Here is a 22,881-nt window from a genome sequence, read left to right as displayed (position 1 = left end):
TGCTACTCGGTTTAGCATCTGTTTCTGTACCTGTCCCTTCTTGTCATAGAGGCACCATTCAATGACCGTCGGAAAGCGGATAATCCCGCGATTCAGATGCAGTTTACAGCTCGTCTCTATCATGAACGGTTCAGAAGATATTTCATGTTTTGCACCGATGCAACACTCATTTTCAGAGGGTTAAAGTTGCAAGTCAACTTTAATCATCGTTTACGTGCCTTTTCTCAATTATCTGGACTGAAACTTTGGGAGATTGTTTTTGAATGTCATTGCTTTGAAATTAGGGTAAAAAATGTTTTTTGATTTTCTATGGGTTTTCCACATTATCAGCTGATTATCTAAAAATAGAACGTTGCGACATCCGACTCATTTTGATAGAACGGGTCACAAATGAGGAAGAATTACAGTATTGGTTTTAATATAGATGCAGTGAAACAAAGGCAGAGAAAAGTCCACTGACTCCACTCCACAGCTGACCATGAAAACCTACTCACCAGCTGGACTTCACCAAACGCCCCTCGACCGATGACTTTTACTCTGTCGAAGTCTTCAGACTTCATCTGTAGGTTGCGAAACTGTCCGATGACTTTCTCAACTGAATATTAAGAGAATAAAGAAAGTTAAACATCTATTAATCACGTTTGCCATAATAACAGAACAAAGACGGAAGGTAACTCTCTTCTACTTACATCTGTTCAAGAAGGTTTCAATGTTTTTGTTCTTGCGTAGTGCGGGGTAGTCCAAGTCTAAGACCAGGGCGTTCATACAGTCCTGAAGAGAAGGAGACATTCATCGTCAGTCAGGACCAGCAAAATATAATATACATCCTTATTACAGCCAACCAGCTCAGCATCACCTCAGCTTTCTGAAAGCTGACATCCATGATCACAAAATCACTATGCATTCATACTTAGACACACTGCAAAGCACTGTGTTCAGAAGGAGTAGCCTACCAAATGGTCACATCACTATCAGGAGGAGGGCTGGGATCATATTCTTTTCTCCCAATTCGATTCTTTTAGGATTTTTCGGGTGCCGATTAGTTTCAAATTGCAATTCTTCGATATTATATATATATATATATATATATTTTTTAACACCAGACCATGTGAAAAAGTTGAATGATGATGATGATGTCTACATAGTCTCACAGTTCATACAGTCCTGAAGAGAATGAGACATCCATCGTCAGTCAGGACCTGCAAAATATAATATACATCCTTTCTACAGTCGACCAGCTGTATTTCCATTAAAAAATGCATGTGAGTCAGTTTTTCAGATTTATTCAGCAGCAATATATTTCAACCATATTAAACTGCTACATTTAGCTGAACATATGTACTCTGTTTTCAAAAGCCTGGTCTGTAGGGAGGTGAATCTCTGAGTGTCTCAATTCGATTCAAAATCAATTCTCATATTTACATGCACATAGATGTGCATCACCTGTAACAAATACGCTGCTAAAAAAAAAAAAAAAAAAGCATGGCGTTGCGCTGGTTCACCTGCAGCTCCACAGCTGAGCCGTCTCTCTCTTCAGCCTGGTGTTTGGCTGCACTTTGTATGAAAACTGTTCAAAATGTGAAGATTCAACCTCCATCCTGGTTCAGAAAAAAACTACTCTCAATCGACGCTAGAGGGTCGGGTTGCTTATCGCCTAAACCACAGACATTCTATATAAGTATTTTAATCTTATCAGTTAATGGTTATTAATTGTTTTACAAGCATCATTATCTTAGCTTGCAGGATATAGGATTCTGTCATGTCCATATTCTCCATAGGATGCAGCTTTAAACTACAGCCGCGTTTCCACCGCAGGAACTTCAGGGTAATTTTATGGGGCGGGGGCCGTTAGCGCGTGTCTCCATAGCAGGACCTGCCCCCAGGGGACTATGTCCTGGAACTTTTACGGGGGCTGAACCAGTCCCTGCCTCAGGGTAGGTACTCTGAGCTGCCCTGAAAAACTCAAAAAGGTGGGACTGAAGGTTTATTCAGTGCTGATTGGGCAGAACTCAAAGCAGGGATGTGACCGAGGGGGGAGTTGTGGGTTCTACAAGTGAAGACCACTTCCACGTTCAAAAAGCTGCAGTTCCCCGGCGGCCTCTGGGGGCTGGGACCAGAAGGGAGCAACTCTCCATTGACCCCCATGTTAAAATAGCCGAAAAATCATATTTACAGCCTGGTACGTTTTATTTTTTTGGTCTCTACCGATAGTTTCCACAAAACAGACTCCCCCAAACCAATGGGTGATGTCACGGGTGCTACGTCCATTCTTTTTACAGTCTATGGATGTGACGGCAAGAAAAAGCCCCGATGTAAGCAGCATCTTCTAAACCCAGCATTATTAGAAAGCGTCCACACTGTCAGAAAAAAACAACAAGAGTCGTAAAAAAAAAACTGCTGCACAATAATCAATCACCTTTTTTAAATTCAAAAGCCCACATTACATCACTGCGAAGTTCCACAGTGGAAACTGGAAACTGGTCTTATACGGGTCTTGCTCTGCAGTGGAGACACAGCTGTCTGGAGGACTGAGTGGGAGGACGGTTCCTGTAAAGTTCCTGCCTCCTCAATATTACCCGGAACTTTGTCAGTGGAAACGGCTCTTCAGCGTTGCCGTGCAGAAGCATAAACCAGAGCAGGCTGATTCAGTCACAGAGCATGTCTGACCCAGTGACACACGAGTAGCTCTTATTGTCTCTATCAAGTACACAACTGTGTCAGTAATTAGGCTGTTACACAACAGACACAAGTTATTACAGATTCAGAAGTTCAAAAGGCTACATCCGACTGCAAGTCACTGTGTTGCAATTTACACACACACACGCACACACACACAGAAAAAAGTGTCTTCTCCTTTCATCTGCATTCATTTGCACATGGGAAGAAAATGTGAAAACCTGAAGTGAACAGAAATTGTTATCTACTGATGTAGCCTGATTGGTGGACACGATAACAGATTTCATATAGTGTTAACATCTGATGCTGCCCAGCTGCAGAGTGTGTCATCGCTGACTGACAACTACACTGCTGTGAAAACACAATGAAATGGGTCCAGACTACAATTTACAAAACACTGAGCAAAACCAACTGGCAAACACTTCAACTCTGCCCAATAAAGGCAGCGGAGAGGGAGAGCCGCAGCGCCAGGCCCCCGACACCACCGGCTGCATCTCTGACAACTTACTGTTGTGTTTTGTGTATTTTCTCACCACTGCGCTGAACAAAAACTGTTCCGCATCGCTGCACACGGCCCCGTCATGAATTAAAAACAAACACGTTTCATTCAGCGCCGGACTTGACTGACGGATAACACAAACAGCTCCATGCAAAGAGACTGACAGCTGTGAGAGAGAGAGATGTTGTTGTATGATGTAATGTAGATGTTGTTTTCTTTCATTGTTATGATTATTACTCATTAATTCCAAACTCTTGCTTTGGCAATATGTACAATGTATGTCATCCCAATAAAGCTATTTGAATTTGAATTGAGAGAAAGAGACGGAGAAAGAGAGAGAGACATTTACCATTTTTGTAACGCTTTGGCAATATTGTAATGACAGTCATGCCAATAAAGCTAGTTGTGAAATTGAAATTGAATTGACAGAGAGAAAGAGACTGAGAGAGAGGGAGGGGGAGAGGGAGAGAGAAAGTGACAGAAAAAAAGAGAAAAAGGGGAGAGAGACAGAGAGAAAGTGAGGGAGAGAGACAGGAGACGGAAGAAGAGAGAAAGAGGAAGAGAGACAGGAGACAGAAGGAGACAGACAGAAAGAGAGAGACAGGAGACAGAAAGAGAGACAGGACACAGACAGAGAGAGACAGAGGGAGAGGAGTCAGAAGGAGAGAGTCAGAGGGAGACAGACGGAGAGAGAAGGGGAGAGACAGAAAGGGAGAGACAGAGGGAGACAGGAGAGAGGGGGAGAGACAGAAGGGGAGAGACAGAGGGAGACAGACGGAGAGAGACAGAAGGGGAGAGACAGAGGGAGACAGACGGAGAGAGACAGAAGGGGAGAGACAGAGGGAGACAGACGGAGAGAGACAGAAGGGGAGAGACAGAGGGAGACAGACGGGGAGAGGAAGGGGAGAGACAGACGGAGAGAGACAGACGGAGAGAGACAGGGGGAGAGGGAGACAGAGGGAGACAGGAGACAGACGGAGAGAGACAGGGGGAGACAGGAGACAGAGGGAGACAGACGGAGAGAGACAGAGGGAGAGGAGGCACGGTGACTAATCCTCCATCAGCAGCTGCCTCCTCCTCCTCCTCCTCCTGGATGCTGTGGATGAGATTCATCTGCTGACAAAAGATGAACAGTGTGTTTGTGTGAGTGTGACGCAGCAGTGGGTGGAGAGACCTCGGCACCGTGTGAAGACTCAGGTTCAGAGCAGCAGTTCCCGACACTGGTATTATCAACATATACAAATAATAACTCATTATGGGTTAAGACCTGTTGATGCTATTACACAACACATGCACATTTAAAACAGTGGACAGAGGAGTGAGATATTTGAGATTTAACTGACTGTGACACATAAATGTATGTCTATATTGACGGGAAATGCATATTGATACAGACAATAACCTGTATCAATAAGATCCTGTATCCTTTTGCGGACTTCTCCTCAACCTGTGGCTCTACACAGATTCACTGAGTGGCATCAGATAAATGACGATGGAATATTATGTTCCCAACCTATTTTCGGTTTTGTCCTTGTCCTGACAAAAGGATCGTGGTTCCCATCAGTTCTCATGTAGCTTCAGCCTGCTCACTTCTTAGCTTGGCAGCTAACATGCTACTGGTAAAAGAGTTTATACAGTGATAGAGCTCAGTATATGGACGGTTAACAACAGTATGTGCTGCTGTAGTTTTATCATGATGGATGGCTTCAGCTGTGTTTGGCTACCAGCATTCACACACACAGACACAAACACACACACACACACACACACACAGAGACCGAGGCCTAGTGTGGACATACATGGACACTGGTGAGGACAAGGAAATGCTGCGTTGTGAAAATAAATAATTAAATGCGTGCCAAGATTTAGAGAAAAAAAAAAAAGGGGGGGGGGGGGGGGGGGAAGAATATGCAAGTTTTCAGTTAATTTATCACTTGATTAATGGTAAAAGAAAAAAAGTCTACAGCTGTTTGTTTTGTCTTTTACCACCTGACTCAAGGTTAAAGTGGAAGTGTTACATAAGGCTGAGCTGTTGTTGCAGGCCGTGTTCTACTCCACAAACAGTGAGTGTGTGGCAGCAGCCCAAACAGGAACAGGGGGGCTGGGGGGGGCTGTGGGGGGGGGGGGGGGGGGCTGGTCTGGTCTGGTCTGCAGCACTGTGTTAGGTTAACTCAACACCAGCTGATTATTTTAGCTCGCAGTCATGTTTGACCTGGGACAATGTAGGGAAGCCATTAAAAGAGGCGGACGGACAGATGTACACCCCTAATTGTTACAGTGTGTGACAGTGAGGAAGTCGTCTATCAACATCTGCCAGCTGTGCATTCCTCAACCGTCAATGAGGAACTTTCTGAGCACTGGACCGAGACCAAAGTTACAGCGAAGAGACACGAGAGCCGCGCCGACTTCAACTGATCCGACTCTTCAAAGTTGGTTTCTTTCTTTCAAACTTTTTTCCCTCTCAACTCGTCTTCCCTGGCTGTTACGGTGAAGGGCACGCTCCTCTTCATGTTTCACTTCCTTCCTCTTCCTCTTCTGTCTTTCTTTACCCTTCTCTTCTTCTCTCCCTCCGTCTTATCTGCCTCTCCTCCTGCTCTCTCCATCACATCGCTCTCCGCTCGGCTGCAGTCGGCCTGCAGCGAGCTGCGCACTCCGTTTCATCATCTCAACTTCACTTCCCCGTTAAAGGACTGACCTCACACAAAACTACTATTTAAGGGAAAAAAAACACACACACGTCGGAAGGGGGGGTGGGGTGGGGTGGGGGGGTGGAGAGGAGTTGCCGGGGAGCGCGTGCACATACACACACACACGCCAGCGCACATGCACGAGGATCTCCCTCCGCGCACGGCAATACAGGAAATGATCCACCCCACCCCAGGGCTGGCAGATAATTTCAGTGTGTCATGAAGCCAGTCCCTGTGTGCAAGTCATTTCCTCTGAGGCAGCATTCTCTGCTACTGCCAGCGTTCAGCGTTCGCCTGCACAGAGAAAAAAAATAAAACTGCACATGCATGAGAGCTACAGGTGTCGCAGCGCCTGTGATGCATCCATTTGATTACGTGCATGTTGTGTGCGTTTAAACAAACATGATTTACTGGCCACAAACTCAAACAGAAAGTGCACGGGCGAAAGCCGAGGAGCTGAAATCAATGCGTGCTGCTTATTTCTCGGCACTAACTGATTCATGTGCCTGCACTCTGCTCCGTCTGTGATGACTGGGTCAGCCACAGATGACATATGTATACAACATTATTACCATGGTTACATGTTTGCTTACCATGTACTTTACTCATACTCCATCACGGAGTGTGAGGAAACCTGTTTTAGCTGTTGTACTGGAGGCCTACAGTACATCTGTGGCTGTATTACAATACATTTGGATGTTCCCATTCATGTGTTATATTATATAACACATAAATAATAATATAGTCAAACATATATAATATATGTTTAACTATATCATGTAAAAGGCATCTATACATTTAGTAACAGCTAGCCAGTCCAGGCCTAACTGTGCACTCACACCACAAGCTTCATGATGGCCTGCGGTCGCTGTGTGTGCTGGCAGCGCCTGCAGAAGGCAGCCGAAGGGGCGGGGCTTTCAAGCTGTCTTTTCTTGATGACTAGATAAACAGGGACACATCACAAAAAAACAAAAACAAAACAGGGACACATCATATAGCGAGGAATCCGAGTCCGCAATAATTTGTTTTTCCTCCATCTTTGTCTTATCTCCCTTCGATTTCTCCCCGGTCTGCAAGTCTCACACTACAGGCCTTGATGCCCAATTCCAATTTGTTGCCTATACTTTGACTGTCTATTTGCATGTTCTATCAGAAATGACCCATATCGTAAAATTTAAATGAAACACTGTAATAATTCCTGTGACAGTGACCACAGCTGGCCACAGCTGGCCACGGTAGTCCAGGTCAGACCTACGTGGAATACAGAAGTTCAGCGAAAACGTGTGGGCACGGGAATTAATATTATCATTGATGACATACGACACGCAGACGTATTGGCAGATATCCGATTTGTATCTGTTTTATTTCCACATATAACGGGGGCCTGAATCTGATCTGACAATATCTGATTCCATGCGTATTCGTCCCGTTTACACGTTCATGTTACAGATCCGATCTGAGCCACTTGAGAGGAAAAAATCTGAATTGGGCCACTTGAACCATAGAGTATAAAGACAGCCTTTGACGTTCTGGTCGCCAGCATCGCGCCGGACGCTGCTGCCGCTGCGCCGGATACCATATACTGAAAATGAACAGCTGCCAACTGCTTATGAAGCTTCTGGTGTCAGTGCACAGCGAGGAGGAGATTTAACAGTCAGTACATCCAGCAGCAGCCACTGCCACAGCTCAGATATCATTTCCACGTCAGTCTATGCTTAATATGAGAAATAAAAACCTGCAATTAATTATTCACCATCTATTTATTGTCAGGAATATGTAAACTTCAGCAGTGGATGGAAAACTACATAAAGCCAAAGCCCATAGAGCTCAGGTGTCACTAAATAGTTCAGAGGTGTTCAGTAGTGTTTTGTGAGGAAAAGGTCACGGAGCATCACAAAGGACAATTAGTTAACAACATGTTCTTCCACTCTGAGGATGTAGGTGCAAGTGCAACCATCACAACAACACCACACACTGGCCAGGTACAGGAAGTATTCAGTTTCACAGATTCCCAACTTCTGACATGAGGACGACAACAAAAAGCAGGATGCTGACAGTTGCCACGAGAAATACAAAGCAAACAGTGAGTTGCAACACTTGGGATTTGGTGCAGGCCTGTAGCCAACATTCCCTATCTGCAAACTGGACGTCACTGTGACATATTATCTCCTTCTCTTGTCATTTCGACATCTCTCCATTACAGAAGATGAATTGAGTGTGGTGGAAGCTCCAGTAAATAAATAAACGTGCTCTGATGCAGAGAGGAGGAATTCTGATGGTTGTTGTGTGCAGGCAGCGCTTTAAACTATCCGAGAGAACAAGGCTGCTCTGCTTTGCTTTGTTTTAATATTTTTATGAATGCACTTTATTTGAACACATGTGGATATCAGACGTCGGGTTTTGATGGTTTGTGCTGGTCAGATACGATCAGCTGTTCTGTTACACAAGAGAAATGCCTGTGAGCCGCTCGTCCAATTTGCTTCCATTAGTGTTTCTACAACAGGGCTCTGGAGGACATTTCTCAGCTACTCAGTCCAAGCAGCTATTTATAAATATTAAATAACTGACAAGTGTCTGGGGAAGTGTAAAGCCAGATCGACCATTTAGACTTTAATGCATCTGACATTCCAGGACCCGCTCCAGACAACCGCTGATCCTCCCTCCCTGCTCCACAGTCATGTCGGCTTCACTTACAACAAAGGGAAGCGTTTTTTTTTTTTTAATAACAATCAATCTAAATAATTACAAACCACGATGTCAGTTCCTATAGCACGGTTTGATCTACAGGGCACATTCCTGCGCAGCCACAAGCTTACAGTAATGTCTTCCTGAGCCGATAGCTGCTATCTGTCCAGTTAGGCTTATCAGCAGTTGTTATGTATCTATTAGATAGCACTCCTGCATTTTTATCTCCTCTATACTGTAATCCAGCCAATGGGGTTATGGCTGGTTGCTTAGCAACTCCAGCAAAATACACGGAGTTGAAACCAGTTGAAGCTGCAGAGAAGCAGGAGTTTCATAAGTGCTGCGTTTCAGCACATTCTATTCTTCTACTTTATTTACCAAACGTGCTGTTGACATTACCGAGCAGCCGCTCTGCCTTTGTTTTGCGCCCACTCTTTATCAACATATAAAAAAAAGCCATGTGGATGCACCAGTCAGGAATGTAATGTTAAAATGAGTCCAAACTATTCAAAGCCTCTCACATTACAAACCAACCCCCTCCTCTTTTTTTTTTTTTTTTTTTTTACAGTGTGTCAGAAAGAAAAAAAAGAACCTCTTCCTATGGCCGTACCCATCTCATCTCCAGGCATGTGGAACAGAAAACAAGCAGCACTGCTCTGGGCTTTAAAAGGATTGAGCAGAAAGTTAATGTTTTGATTGAATTCCAGCCATTTTAAAAATAGTTGTGGGGATAAACGGTGGGCCGGGCAGAGCGAGGAAGGGGGGGGGGGGGGGGGGGGGGGACCGTGCCAGGCAGGACCCGTAAACTCTCCAAGAAAGACACAACAGCAGAGGAATCCTGCAGAGGCTCACAAATAGCACAGCTAATGTCTCCGCGGGGAATAACGAGAGCATGTCTTACTCTTGAATTTGACAGATTTCTGTCCCATGCTCCTGTGCCCTGCCGGTTTTCTTGGCACCCGCTCTTTATTATAAAGAAGGGTGAGGAATGTGCCAGGAAAAATACAAAACAAAAAGGGAGGACTGCATGCATACAGTCCTGCTGTACGTTAACCTTCAAACTCAGCTTTTCTAAATGTTCAGAACGTTCCACTTGGAAAAAATAAGGCAGGAGAGATGGAAAAAGAATCATGGTCGTGGTCGACAGCAGCACCTTTTACACAGATTCTATTATAGTGCATTTAGAGATCTATAGTCGCTCTAATTTTAAACTTGAGTGCAGAAGGAAAGTTTTAACTAAGTACTAAACACTAAATCTCTTCAATAAGGCAAAGTGTAAGGAGATCAGGTGAAGAGTCGGGGTGTTAGCAGAGGAGGTGCTCTTGGAAGAGAAGAGTCTTTAAGAGATAGTTGCAGATAAAGAGGGACGACCCTGCTCCGATAGCATTTAACGGCTGATTCCGGCATCAGGGAGCCACAGACGAGAACAGGCTGGACTGTGATTGCATTGGCAGTGCCAGGGATGAGAATGCCTGATGGCCTGACGCCAGATGGCGATGCCAGACGACATTCCTCCGAGGAACGCAGCAGCCCAGAAGGAGCATAAGCCTGTATGATTGAGTTCAAGTAGATGAGTGCAGCAGACCCAGGAGTCGCTCTGTAGTCCAGCAACCAGCAGGAGGCTTTCACTGTGTCATAAGTAGAGACGGAAGAAAATATATATCCATATAAATATCACAATATCTTGTTTCGCTATGCTGTATCGATATTCAAAAGCACTGGATTGATAACAATTTTACATGCAAACATTTCTGTGTTGCATTTAAAACTCTGACTGATGGTTGGCAGCAGTCATTCAGCCATCGAGTCCCTCATACCAACGGGACAATGAGATTTCACAAGAGTATGAGTCTGTGGCTCATCGCGTGCTGAAGTGTTAGCTAACTTAGCACAGGCAAAAAGGGGAAGAAAATCGTAATATATCATAGTTGTGACCTGCACATTCACCACGCTATGAGATAATAACGGAACGTTACGAGACAGAGTTGTTTTCGAGGTAAATTCATGCAAAACCACTGATGTGCGTTCCCGTCGGTGACAGTTTTTCATCAAGCAGTCTCTGTATTTACCTCGAAAACAACTCTGTCTCGTAACGTTCCACTATTATCTCATAGTGCGGTGAATGTGCAGGTCACAACTTGTCCACCAGAGCGTTTTGGAGTTGTTGGATTGTGTATTTGATGAGTTTGATGAGGGAAACCAAGAAATCCCATTAGCCTCCGTAGCGTAGCTCTGAGCAGCTCGCGGCTCTGCTCCGCCGTTCTAAAAATAGCTTGCACCGACAATTAAAGGTAACAAACCTACTCCTAAAACTATAGGGATTATGGCAATGGGCCAATTTGCCAAAATGTTGAACTATCCCTTTTAGATGACCCCTCACTATACCATCTAACACTGAATCAAAGTCATCCAGAATAGAATAAAAACTGTAACACAACAGTACATCAGTGTGTGGGTTAGAGCTGAACTGTCACCACCTCCACTGCCAGATTAAAGATGGAACAACAATGGCCCCAAGTTCATATTATTTACATAGAACACCACAACAGTCTAACTGACACTGACTCTACCAGACAATTTAATAACAGATCATTTCCATATTTCACCAAATAAACAAAAAACACAACTCAACACATGAAGGATGCACCGATCCAGCTTTTTCGCTCCTACTGCTGATAGCAACACCTGGGCTTAGCGTATTGGCCAAAACCTGATACTGATCTGATACCACTGTTGTTTTAATAATCTGTTTACCTTGCCATGTGGAAGACAAGTGAAGGCATCAGGCTGGACTTTAACATTACTTTGTTAAATTTGTAAAACATTGACTACATTTACATGCAGTCAATATTCCGGTTCCTGAAACATTCATTTAACGTATATGTGTGAGCATGTTATTCCTGTATACATGGTAATTGTTATCAATTGGGATATCCAGATCAAAACAGCGACGCACAACAACGTCTTGACACCAGGCACGCCTTCTTCCTGTATCCAAAAACAACAACAACAACAACAGCAACAGCAGCAGCAGCAGCAACAGCAGCATGGCGGATAGTAACTAATTGAAGTGATTTCTGAAGTGATTTGTTTCCTCCTCGCTCCATTATCTTGCATTTCGCCATGTTTACAACAAGTAGTTCCTGTACTCAAAAGACCAAGATTCCTTGTGAATAGAACATGTGCAGAACACAAATTAATGTTCCTTTCCATGGGGACATCCCAATAGGCGTATACATGACCAAATATTCAGGTTAGAAAAGGAGTAACTCAGGGGTCGTTTTCGTGTTTTTAAAAACCAGAATATGAGCATATTCTGACGTTTCAAAAGGATTATTGGTGTTTACATGGCCATGTGCAACAGGGTTATTGCTAATATTCCGGTTATGAGGGTTATTGACTGCATGTAAACATAGTCAGTGAAGGCATCAGACTGGACTTTACTTTCTTAACTTTGTAAAACATTGTTGCCCTGTGTGATGTCTACCGACGTACTTCCGTGTGATGATCTATTCAGCCCTATTAGCCAATACCTAATCTAACTATTTAGGCTGATATCCAATCTTAATATGGGATTAGTGCATCCCTACTCAACGCCATATATCAGGTGTAAAAGATTAGATGCCAGTTCCACTCCAAAATATGATTAAATGTAGCATTTCACAAGTTCTCAGGACCCAACAGACAAGATATTCGGTTGAATTTCACAGATGAGTAAGAGAAACAGAAAATTCCACATTTCTGAAGTTGGTACGAGTTCATTTTTGCTTTAAAAAAACACATAAGTAATTAATTAGTCAATGACTTGTGTGTTTGTTAAGCAAAAATGAACTCGTACCAACTTCAGAAATGTGGAATTTTCAGCCATTACCACAAGCTGTAAAACCTGCAAAACTCCTTGCAACGTAATTCTTGATCTAAGGCAATAAGGAGTGCAGTGGATTAGTTGTAGTGGGTCCACTTGATGGATGGATGATGTCATCAGGCTTAGTTTCAATGGGGGGTTTTCAGTTTCAATCCTGTGGTATGAACATGGTTAAATCTGTATATAAATATTTTTAGTACTGGCACAAACTATTTGAATTATAACTGCCAGTTTGAGCTCGAAAACACGGCTCATCTAAACCCTGCCACACACACACACACACACACACAAATGCTCTTGTTTGGGTTTGTTGAAGGAAATGAAAGCTGCACAAACTCACACACGATCCATCCATAAGTGTTTGGTAAATGTGTTGTATTGCTCCGTTGTTGCCGCGGGTTGCACACAATGCGGCGTGTGTGTTGCTAAGATCCAGTGAATATTAGAGCGTTTGCTGGTGAAAATGAATACAAATTGTGTGTCCACTGGGACCCAAGCCTGTGCATATGTGTGTGTGAGCGTGAGAGAAAGTGTGTGTGTGTGTGTGTGTGTGTACAATGTAGGAGGTTGTGTTTCAGCAGCAGGTTGTGATGGAATGATAACACTGAGGCCAGATGGATGGGTTATGCGTTATGCGTGGGAGACTCCTGTTCTCTGTGCTCTGCAAACTCACACCCTCATTTAAAACTAAAAATACACCGACACGCACACACAGGTATGGAACTGTGTGTGCACTCACACTCACACACACACACACAGCGGGGTGAAGGCGTCGTACAAGAAGACAACAACAGGAATTGTGCATTTAACCACCGACAACCACAGCACGCTCTGCATCGGTCGGCTCGCGTCTCCAGCGCTTTGATCGGTGTGGGAAGTGAAAGTTCTTCAAAAGTCCAGAAGTTTATGCAACTTTACCTAAAAAGCGACTGTACAGTTCTTGGATATATTGTTGTGTGTACTGTGCATGGCTACATACTCTCAAGCTCAGTCTTTATGTCTAGACAAGAAGATCCAGCAGATTAAGACAGATCTGGGGGTGAACAACACAACCATACACCACTGTAAACACACACCAGAGCATCCTACTCCAGCTCTGCTTATAGGATCTATGTCACATAATGAGAATGTATGCGAGAGTCACAGCAGTTTATTTTAGATTTTTATCGTACTGCACATCAAGATCAGATAGCCAACTCAAATACAGCGTCCTTGTGTTGGCAATAAAAAGCACACTTAAAGCAAAATCTTTGTTTTTCTGGACGGACCTGTTCATTTCTAGGGGGTTGGGTAGGTTCAGCCTGGTTTTTAACATTCCCTCTCACATCCTCGAGAGTGAATCTCTGGCCCCTGCTCATGTCTTGCTCTATTTGCCCAGGGTATTATGTAATGTGTGATCAAAGTGCTGTCAGGTTTGTGTATACTGTCTAAGGGGGACTTTGATTTTTGCTCAGTTTGTCCCGGAATGTTTTCCAGCAGGCTGGGGAGGGAGAGGGGGGGGAGTTGGGGACCTGAGCATTTAAAGCAAAAATAGAAATCCAGATTTTTATGTCACTTGAAGTTTTGTTTCCACTATGACGACAAAAAAGAAATTGGCTGCAAACCTGCGTGAGCTCCATGTGCTGCTTCTCTGCACCTCCAGGCTGTGTACCTCAGTGTCAACAATCAGCTTGGTGACAGTGATAGCAATACTTAAAGGGATAGTACAACATTTTGGCAACCCATTGCCATAATCCCTGGAATCCATGGAACGTTACGAGACGGAGTTGTTTTCGAGGCAAATGTAAAGCCGGTGTTGTGCCGAAAAGAGACTCTCCTTGCTGAACAACAACTGCCCCGACGGGAACGCGCAACTGTCTCATAATGTTCCATTATTATCTCATAGCGTGGTGAATGTGCAGGTCACAACTTGTCCACAAGAGCCTTTTGGAGTTGTTGGATTGTGTATTTGATGACTTTTGAGGGAAACCCCGGAAATACCATGACCCTCCGTGGCGTCAGCTGAGCAGCTTGCATCTCTGCCCCACCGATCTCAAAATAGCTTGCACCGACAATTAAAGGTAACAAACCTACTCCTAAAACTATAGGGATTATGGCAATGAATTTGCCAAAATGTTGAAACATCCCTTTAATTACTACATATTCACTGAGTGTTGTGGGTAGTAGGGATACCCTGGCAAATAATCTCACATAAAACAAAAACATGTCAGTTTTGACTGGATTAAACAAATGAGATGGTGGTTAGATCTGCTTTTAGATCAGAGGCAGACTCACTTTTAACAGTTTTTATGTTAAGCTAAGACACCAAGGTGCTGACTGAAGCTCTATATTGACTATATGGAAATGACAGGATATCAATTTTCTCATCTCTCTTTAAGACAGAAAACAGATCACTGCTATTGCTTCAATATAAAGTATACTAAATGTTTAGAAAAGCTTTTATTAACTCTGATCAACAAGACTAGACGACAAATGACAAAGGCAAGTTGACACTACCGATGGCCTGCACACCTGGAGGATGCCAGGTCTTCTTCATTCGGGGGCAAAAACCACAAAACCACAGCAAGGCCCGTCCGTCTCACGAGAGGAGGTGTGGAGCAGAGAGACTGGCTTGTTTTGCAGAAAAAAAAAAAAAAATTGGCCGGGGCCACCGTCCCCAGTGCCTTATAAGGCAGTGTTTCTATCCAGCTAGCACACTGAAGCTGGGACTGCTGCTGCTTGCCTGCCTGGGAGCAACTCCACTGCACTGGAGAGACGGAGCGGACACTCAGGTTGACTGGAAAGAGCAGAGACTGAGAACAAGACTCTGAGGGGTTGTCCCCCATATCCCTGAGGAGATACACAAAAGAAGGGAGAAGTTCCAGTGTGGGTGTGGGGGTTGCAGCAAGGAAATAAGATAAGAGGAAGGGAAAGGAACAGAGAAGATGGAGCGAAAGAGAGAGAGAGAGATAAATATTAGGTGGGAGGTGTGTGGACAAAGCAGGCAGAGAGAAACAAACAGAAAATGTGAATGGGGCAGGATAAGACAACAAACAGAGCTCAGAGGCCTGGAATTAGATGAAAAAGTAACACTAATCAAAACAAAACAAGTGTGTTGCATTAGTTAATGTCTGAATGGCTGAACAACGAGCATCATACTGAATGAATACAAACGAGACAGCCAGAGACCCCCCCCCCCCTCTGAGATGATCTGGAAGACATCAGACCACCTCTTTAACCATCCATATCTCATATGCTTCACACTGAAGTGCCGTGCATGAAGTTATCTGGTTGTTTCCAGGCCACGGCCGAATCAAAAAGGCTTTGGACTGGAGCTACAGTTAAAATACCTGCAGTGTGTTTAACAAGGCTGAGGGGAGGGGCCGAGCTGCAGGCCCACAGAGCAGCCAGAGCCAGAGAAAAAGAGATAAGGCTCAAAAGTGAAAGGGGAAAGTGCAGCCATTCGCAGGGACTTTGAGTCCCTCATATAGCTGCCAACTATTTACTCAGTGAGGTCATTTCCTTTAGGACGGCAGAAAAAGGCGACTTACACGATTTCACGATCCCGCGTCCATTTTTTTCTTTTTTTCTTACATTATCTCCAAAAAATTGCCCCCTTTTCTTTTTGCTTTGCCCTCCACAATCCGCTCCCTGTGCTCGGAGCCGCCGAGTCCAGCGCTTCAGTCAGCAGGCGGCGTCCTGCCAAATAATGATCACCTCGGTTTGCACACAGGGAAGGCTGCTGAGACTTCAGGTTACGTTTTAATTGAACGCTGATAGAGGCAATGCAGAGATTTTGCAGCTTCCACAACCACGGCGTATGGCGGCGGCGTTTAGGAACCATTTGTGAGCTTTCTGCGAGCCAATCTGGGGTGTTTAGTGTGACTCGGGGACTCAATCCTGATGACAAATCATTTAGTGAAACCTCTGCTTCCTTAATTGCAATATAAGAACGCCATACTGCATATCTCAGCTTACGAACGGTCAGCTTTCCTGAGTGGAAGGTCACTGAGTTTACTTGATAGATGCTGCAGATTCCTTCCTGTCAGCCCGTCTTATCCTCAGGGGGAGTCGGCCCGCTGCTTCTGCAACTAATCACTCTTGTTGTTATTTGTTGTTTAGGCTAAAACACAAAAGAATACAAAGCATCTTTTCCTACATCATTTTTTTTTTTCCTCCACTGTTGCTATGCCACAATGGCAAGGGATCTGTGATTCATTGTTTACCGAATATGAGCCTGTGAGCAATTATTAAGGCACTTAAAGTATGCATGTTTTTTTTTTTATTCCACCTGCAAAAAAGGACATTTCTGAGCCTTGAGTGTGTTTGTGTGTACGTGAGCATGTTTGAATCCCACCCCGAGCAGAAAAACTTCTTGATCCCAGCGACAGCACCGAGGCTGCTAAAAATGGAAAACTGCAGCCTGTTCTCTCCTACGCATGCTTCCCACTCAACTTTTGTCTCAAACACTCAACACCTCTATCTCTCCGGCTCGTGTGCAGGAAGTAAACACCACTGGTGTTCGAGCAAAGTATTCCGCTAAAATGTTTTTAAGGTACGACGAGGGAATCAGGCCGGGAGAGACCCTCGAGTAGCACGGAGGGGGGGGGATGGACAGAGGGCCCCCGAGCTAGATGGGGCCCATTAAAAGGGGTGAGGTGATGGTTTTTAAGATAGACCCGACAGTGTGTTTGCCCTCTGTCAGATCCAGTTAGGGGGCCCAGAAATTCAAACACCGTCTCTGGAACAGATGTAACTTTCCAGCCGAAGTAGGAACTGTCACACAGCGCTGGCTCTGGGTATCAGAAAGGGGGAGAGAGGGTCCGAAAATATCTCATCGCGTTCAGATGTTTGTACCAGGAAAAGCTCAATCATCAGTGATTGCAGATTTTTCTGGGAAGCCCTGCAGAAATTTGTTAGTTCCTGTTAAGGAAAAGTCTAAAGACAAGACCTGGGTTTATCTTTTATAGCCTATACAGTGTCAGAACATCTCTCTGATTTCAACCCGATGTCACTGATATACAGGACACTGATACAACGGAAGACAGTTTCCACTGCATCGTGCAGCTTTATGACATCACAAAACCTGCAAAAAAACATCTGTCAAAGGCTCCACCCCTTGTACTTCTTAACCTGTCAGTCACAGGATGACAATTTCATACCAAGTTAAATAGCCCTGACTTCTATTTGCACAAAGCGTTTCCTTTTCCTCTGATACAGGTTAGCATTAGAATATAATATCATCTGCAGGGACATTTAAAATGCCTATAGTGTTTCAGCTTTGCAACCTGCTCAACCTCTGTTAACTTTAGCCTGATGATCACACAGAGGTGCCATTTCTTCTTTAGGTCATTCACTGAACTGGTGAACTTTGAATCCAAAAGGTCAACCAGGCAGGTCAGTCTTCTGATTTCAAAAAAATCTTTCACATCTTACATGTACACGACACACACGTGGCTGAATAAAACCAAGCTGCTTCAGTAATAGTGAAAAAGGAACATGGGACTTTAATGCTCTCTCAACTACTTTTTAGGGAAGTTGGAGCGCAATAAGAAACCTTCTCACTGGAATTAGTGTGATCCATGCAAATGAGAGTCAGTCAGGATTTCTGTAGCATCTACAGTTTAAGATCAAGTATAAAGTAGGAGTATGAAGAAAACAGACTGAGCTGTCACTGCAGGCATGATCCTATACTATACTAAACTTAACTGACAGTCTGTGAGCTTTCACACATTAAACGGTCAAATTAAATAAGGACTTGTAGGTTATCCTATATCAATTTCATCATATGATTGTGCCAATCTACTGTAGCTGGGAATAACACTATAAATGTCATACTATAAGTTTCCAAAGAGACCAGAGTCCTGGACAGAAAGTAGACATTATAAGATCGGTCGTTTCTCCCTCCTACTCATCCATCTATCAGTGGAAGACCAGAGTAGGTGTGTGGATGTGATGGGGCTGTGGGACCATCCAGGTCTGCTGGGCCTAACTGTTCCCCAGGTGGGGGGTTTTATCCCAAAATATCAGTCTACATAAACAGACCGAGTGGGGGCACTCAGCACTGGTTAATCCTAATCTGTGGACACGCTTCACAGAGCCCCACACTGTAGCACGTCTGAGCTCAGTCTGAACTATTAACCAGGCCTGTCTACAGCACATCCACCATGAGGCTCAGTCTGCCTGGCTGCTCCATGTAAAAGTAAAAATAAAAAAACAGATATTAATGCGAGGCGTCCGATTACTGGACAGATTGGAAACTGTACAGAGTTGTAAAAAGGTGGAAAGGGCAAAAAACTAGGGATAAAAACAGGACCATGCAACATCAGAGTCAGCCCGAGGGAAGAAACCAAGCTAACAGCTCGCAGCAGGTTACAATTAGGAAATAATAACAAGAAGAAGGAGGATATAAATGCCAATAGTATAACGTTACCAGAGTGTGTGCATACGTGTCTAGCGTTTCAGCGAATTGACAACTTGGCATCATTAATAATCTATGAGGTGCATCCCACTTGACTTACCAGCAAACTTTCCAAGTTTACGGAAGACCTGGGGTCTCTGATCATGTCCTCCAGCTTCTTCTGCCGGGTTTCCATCCTCCTCTCGGCGCCCAGCGGCAGCGACATGACTGCGGCGGCGGCGGTCGTTCAAAAGGCTGAGGTGTAAAATATGGATAAAGTTTTTTTTTCTTCTCCCCCGAAGCGTTTTGAGTTTTACATGTGAAACCTTTTCTTTTGTTCGTGGCTAATGGCCGTGGGCCTAGCGGGAGCAGCCTTGGGCTCGCAGCCCACCCAGCTCGCCTCGCGTCCAACAGGAATAGTGTGTGCACAATGAGGAGAAAATATTCCCAAAGCAGAGGCTCCCCGCTTCCCCCGAAAAAAAAAAAAAAAAAAAAACTTGCCCAGAGAGCGGGCCTTCTTCAGTCAGCCAGCTATTTTGGCTCAGCGCTAATAATCACAACGTTACACTCGGATTATCACCTCCAGTTATGTGAAAGATGCATTTTTTCCAAACTCGGCGATAAAAGTTTGAATTTGGAGGCAGCAGCAACAGGCAGCAGGGCGTTTTCTTTGCCCCCCTCTCCTCCTCCTTCCCTCGGTGTTTGGCCGCTTGGAAACGCTCCGCTCTGGGTTTGTTTTTTCTTTTTCCAGAAAACCCCGCTTCGTCTCAGCCCATTCAAAGACGTTGGAGCCCGTTAGTATCGTAGTTTATCCTCGGTGCTGCCACAAGTCTGAAAGGGACGATAACGACTGTTCTCCCGCGCTGAATTTTTAATAAGCACACTCTCTCTTCCTGGATTTCTTCTCGCATTTTCGCATTAGTCCTCGTCGTTTCGTCCTCTCGTCGGACATCTGTCACCAAAGAGATACAGAAGTTTGGGTCGTTGAGAAAAGTCCCGCAGCGGCGGATGAGTTCCTGGCCGTACACTCACATCTACACACCAACACACACTGAGCCTCAAGTCTATCTCCTCCCCCTGACATCAACACACCGAGGACTCAGTTACCCATAAGCCACCTGTCCTGTCTCTACCTCTCTTTCTGTAGGCTACCTGTTAGCTGACAGCTGTTTACATTATTAAATGTGACTAGAAAGGCTTACACACACAATCAAAAAAAGTTGATAAATTTCTTTTTTTTTCTTTTAGGCTTCACATTCTTAAAGGTGCTGTGTTGTGACATTTTCATGTCTTCTCTATCAGCTCTATATTCTATTAGCCTACTTGAAAGTATCAAAGCCTTAGGCCTACACAGAGAAATTCACACATCCTGAACCATAAAACAAGTAGGCCTAGGCTATTCTGAGGACTTCTGTAACTTTGTGATGTCAAAAAGAGCAGCTGCTTGACAAGCTCCGCCCCCTTGAACCCACCATGCAGTTTTACCAGATTTGTCATTTGCCTGAAATCTGCTCTACTTTTATGTGAACTACATCAGGTTTTGGCTCTTCAAACTACAAATATATTTTCTGATTATATCAAAACTTAAAATGAAACATTGGGGCAGTACACTTCATTTTCCCTTTTCTTTTGATATAGCCTAATGGTATGTAGGTAGCCTATGTGAAGGCCTAAGTAATTTCATTAGAAATAGGCTAATTTATCATCATATTTTTCGAAACTATCATTGTTATTTTTCATAAATACTGATGGTAATCATTTCATGGGTGAGAGCTTGGGAGGAATGGAGGGAAATAGTTTCAAGGAAGACTTGAAAGATATAACCAAACAACTCTGCAAAACTGCTGTATAATATTCAGAATCAAATGAGAAGAGTCCAACAAAAATATGAGTGGACGGAAGTCCAAAGGGATCCTGTCCCTACAGCATTCCTGCATTTAAACTTAGAAAATAAAGTTAACCACACTAGTAGGCCTAGTAGCTAGCTGCCTTCAGGATTTAGAGAAATGTTCCAGCTTTGTAAGTTACTATGGCTAAAAGTTTAATTTATTTATAGGAATCTCAACACGTAGCCTAAGTGTAGCATACTTAGGCTACTCTTTTCCAGGCAGTGGAAGGTGTAAATTCATTATTTACTTCTGCATTATTAAACTATAATAAGCAAATAATGTATTTTCTCAAAGCGTGGTGAAATTCACGATTTTAGAAATGACAATTAAGGATAATATGCACTCTCTGAGGTCTCTGACAAAATACTGAATAGTTCAAAAAAGGATTCATTAGGGGACATTATAATTAACTCAAAGGTGTCAGGTAGGGCAAGAATAAGGGAATCTGGGCAAATGTCTGATACATGTCAGTTTGTGTAGTGAGCAGATAAAGTGTATTCTGTTTCAACAGAGGGAGCAGTTGGACCACAGACGCTTCCATTCACCTCATAGCCACTTGCAGTAATGATCTTTGCTTTATTATAAAGATTGATCATTTGCATTTCTATAGAAATACTTGTTCTGCTGCTGTCCCTTTTACTGATGTTATACAACGGTCCTTCAACTCGTATCCATTTACATGTTATTCAGCTGGTTCATGGCTGCTCCTTCCTAGGCAAAATCCAGTGTTCACTGACAGGAAGTGATGCATTTTGCATTTTCTTTATTTAGAACAGTTAGGCTATTTAGTTTGCATATAAAACAACAACCACAGTAAGGGAACAGACAAACACAACCTGTATAGCGTTGATGTACTGTTTGTTTGAAAGGTGATACCTTGGAAATGTGGCGTGAAACAAATCGGGAATGAGCTGCTGGAGAACAGACACAAACCATCAGTAAAGCAACATGAAGATGTTTTCAGCAGCTCATTCCTGATTTGTTTCACGCAACTTTTCCAAGGAATCACCTTTCAAACAAACAGTACGTCGACGCTATACAGGTTGTGTTTGTCTGTTCCCTTACTGTGGTTGTTGTCTTATATGCAAACTAAATAGCCTAACTGTTCTAAATAAATAATATATCTTTATATGTTTGTATTGTGTTTGCCTGTCTGCACTGACAGACATACAGTATCTTAATTTGCACCTGCGAGAGAGAGAAGAGATTAGACAACCAGATCTTACCATGCAGTGAGCGTCACTCAGGTTAAAACAAAGTCTGTTCTTTTGTTGGATAGTAGTCAAGGTACAGTCATGTGGTTTTGAATGACCTTTGTTTGTTGAGTGGAGAGAAATGCTACCATCTACTGCTGCAAATGACCAAACCTAAAAGGTCATTTCTGTGGAGCAGTAGGCTACATCATTTTCCAGTCCACAATGACTTACTGATAAAGTTTGGTCAAGTTATAGTTGAAAATTACACAAATCTCCTCTACGCTGTCTCTGTTGGGGTGATGATCAACAACTATGTTCATGCTTTAAATTAATAGAGACAGTGCTAGTATGAAACCTGAGTGATCTGCATGTGCTAGTTCACAGTCCAAAACAAACTGGATTCCTATTGGCTGCCATCAAAAATCTCATTAAATGCCACATCATTGTGTGAATACATGCAGATATTCAAGTTTATATATTGCACTGCACATTGTTTTGAAGTTCTTTATTTCCAATTTTGGTACATTATTAGATAGATTTCATCAACTTTTGTTTGTAGTTTTAATTTTTCACAGCTGACATTTTACTTTACCACATTGAGGAATGCACCAGTTTTACCAGCAACATACAGTAGGTCTACATGTATGTCATTTATTGTATTCAAGTGGCCCAGTTATCAATGACTGTGAAGGACAATACAGGGCCCTGAAACTGAAGCAGCCAAAATGAATGATTTTTTGTGATATTTCAAATTATCTGCTGGGTGGGTGGGTGATAGATTCATCATTATGTCTAATGTGAATTGATGAAAATGTTGTTGTTGATGATGGTGATGATGATGAGGAGGAGGTATCCACTTAGGAAGTCAAATCCTTTTCCATTACAGGGCCAATACTTTGAGAAGCCATAAGATGGCGCTAGACCACTGCATTCAGACTCCTCATCTGCAGACAGAGACCTTTCCAACTGCAGGCATTACAGTAACAAAAGAATGAATGAATGTAT

The 22,881-nt window shown here is 43.5% G+C and overlaps 1 protein-coding gene across 2 annotated transcripts in view; it reads right to left on the bottom strand.

Moving 5' to 3' along the window:
* Window positions 1-19,838, bottom strand: part of rock2a (rho-associated, coiled-coil containing protein kinase 2a) — a 44,015-nt gene extending 24,177 nt beyond the window's left edge. For both annotated transcript variants that reach the window (XM_083998177.1, XM_083998178.1), the window contains exons 1-3: window positions 18,913-19,838; window positions 690-771; window positions 495-595 (exon numbers count right to left, since the gene is read on the bottom strand). In XM_083998177.1, the coding sequence (XP_083854303.1) occupies window positions 495-595; window positions 690-771; window positions 18,913-19,017 (288 nt within the window). In that variant the 5' untranslated portion in view covers window positions 19,018-19,838. The remainder of the gene's footprint in view (window positions 1-494; window positions 596-689; window positions 772-18,912) is intronic.
* Between the last annotated feature and the right edge of the window lie 3,043 nt (window positions 19,839-22,881).

The sequence above is a fragment of the Trachurus trachurus genome, assembly GCF_905171665.1.
Source record: "Trachurus trachurus genome assembly, chromosome: 22".
Taxonomy (NCBI): domain Eukaryota; kingdom Metazoa; phylum Chordata; class Actinopteri; order Carangiformes; family Carangidae; genus Trachurus; species Trachurus trachurus.
Note: the sequence above shows the minus strand (reverse complement) of the source record. Positions and strands in the feature narration are given on the sequence as shown.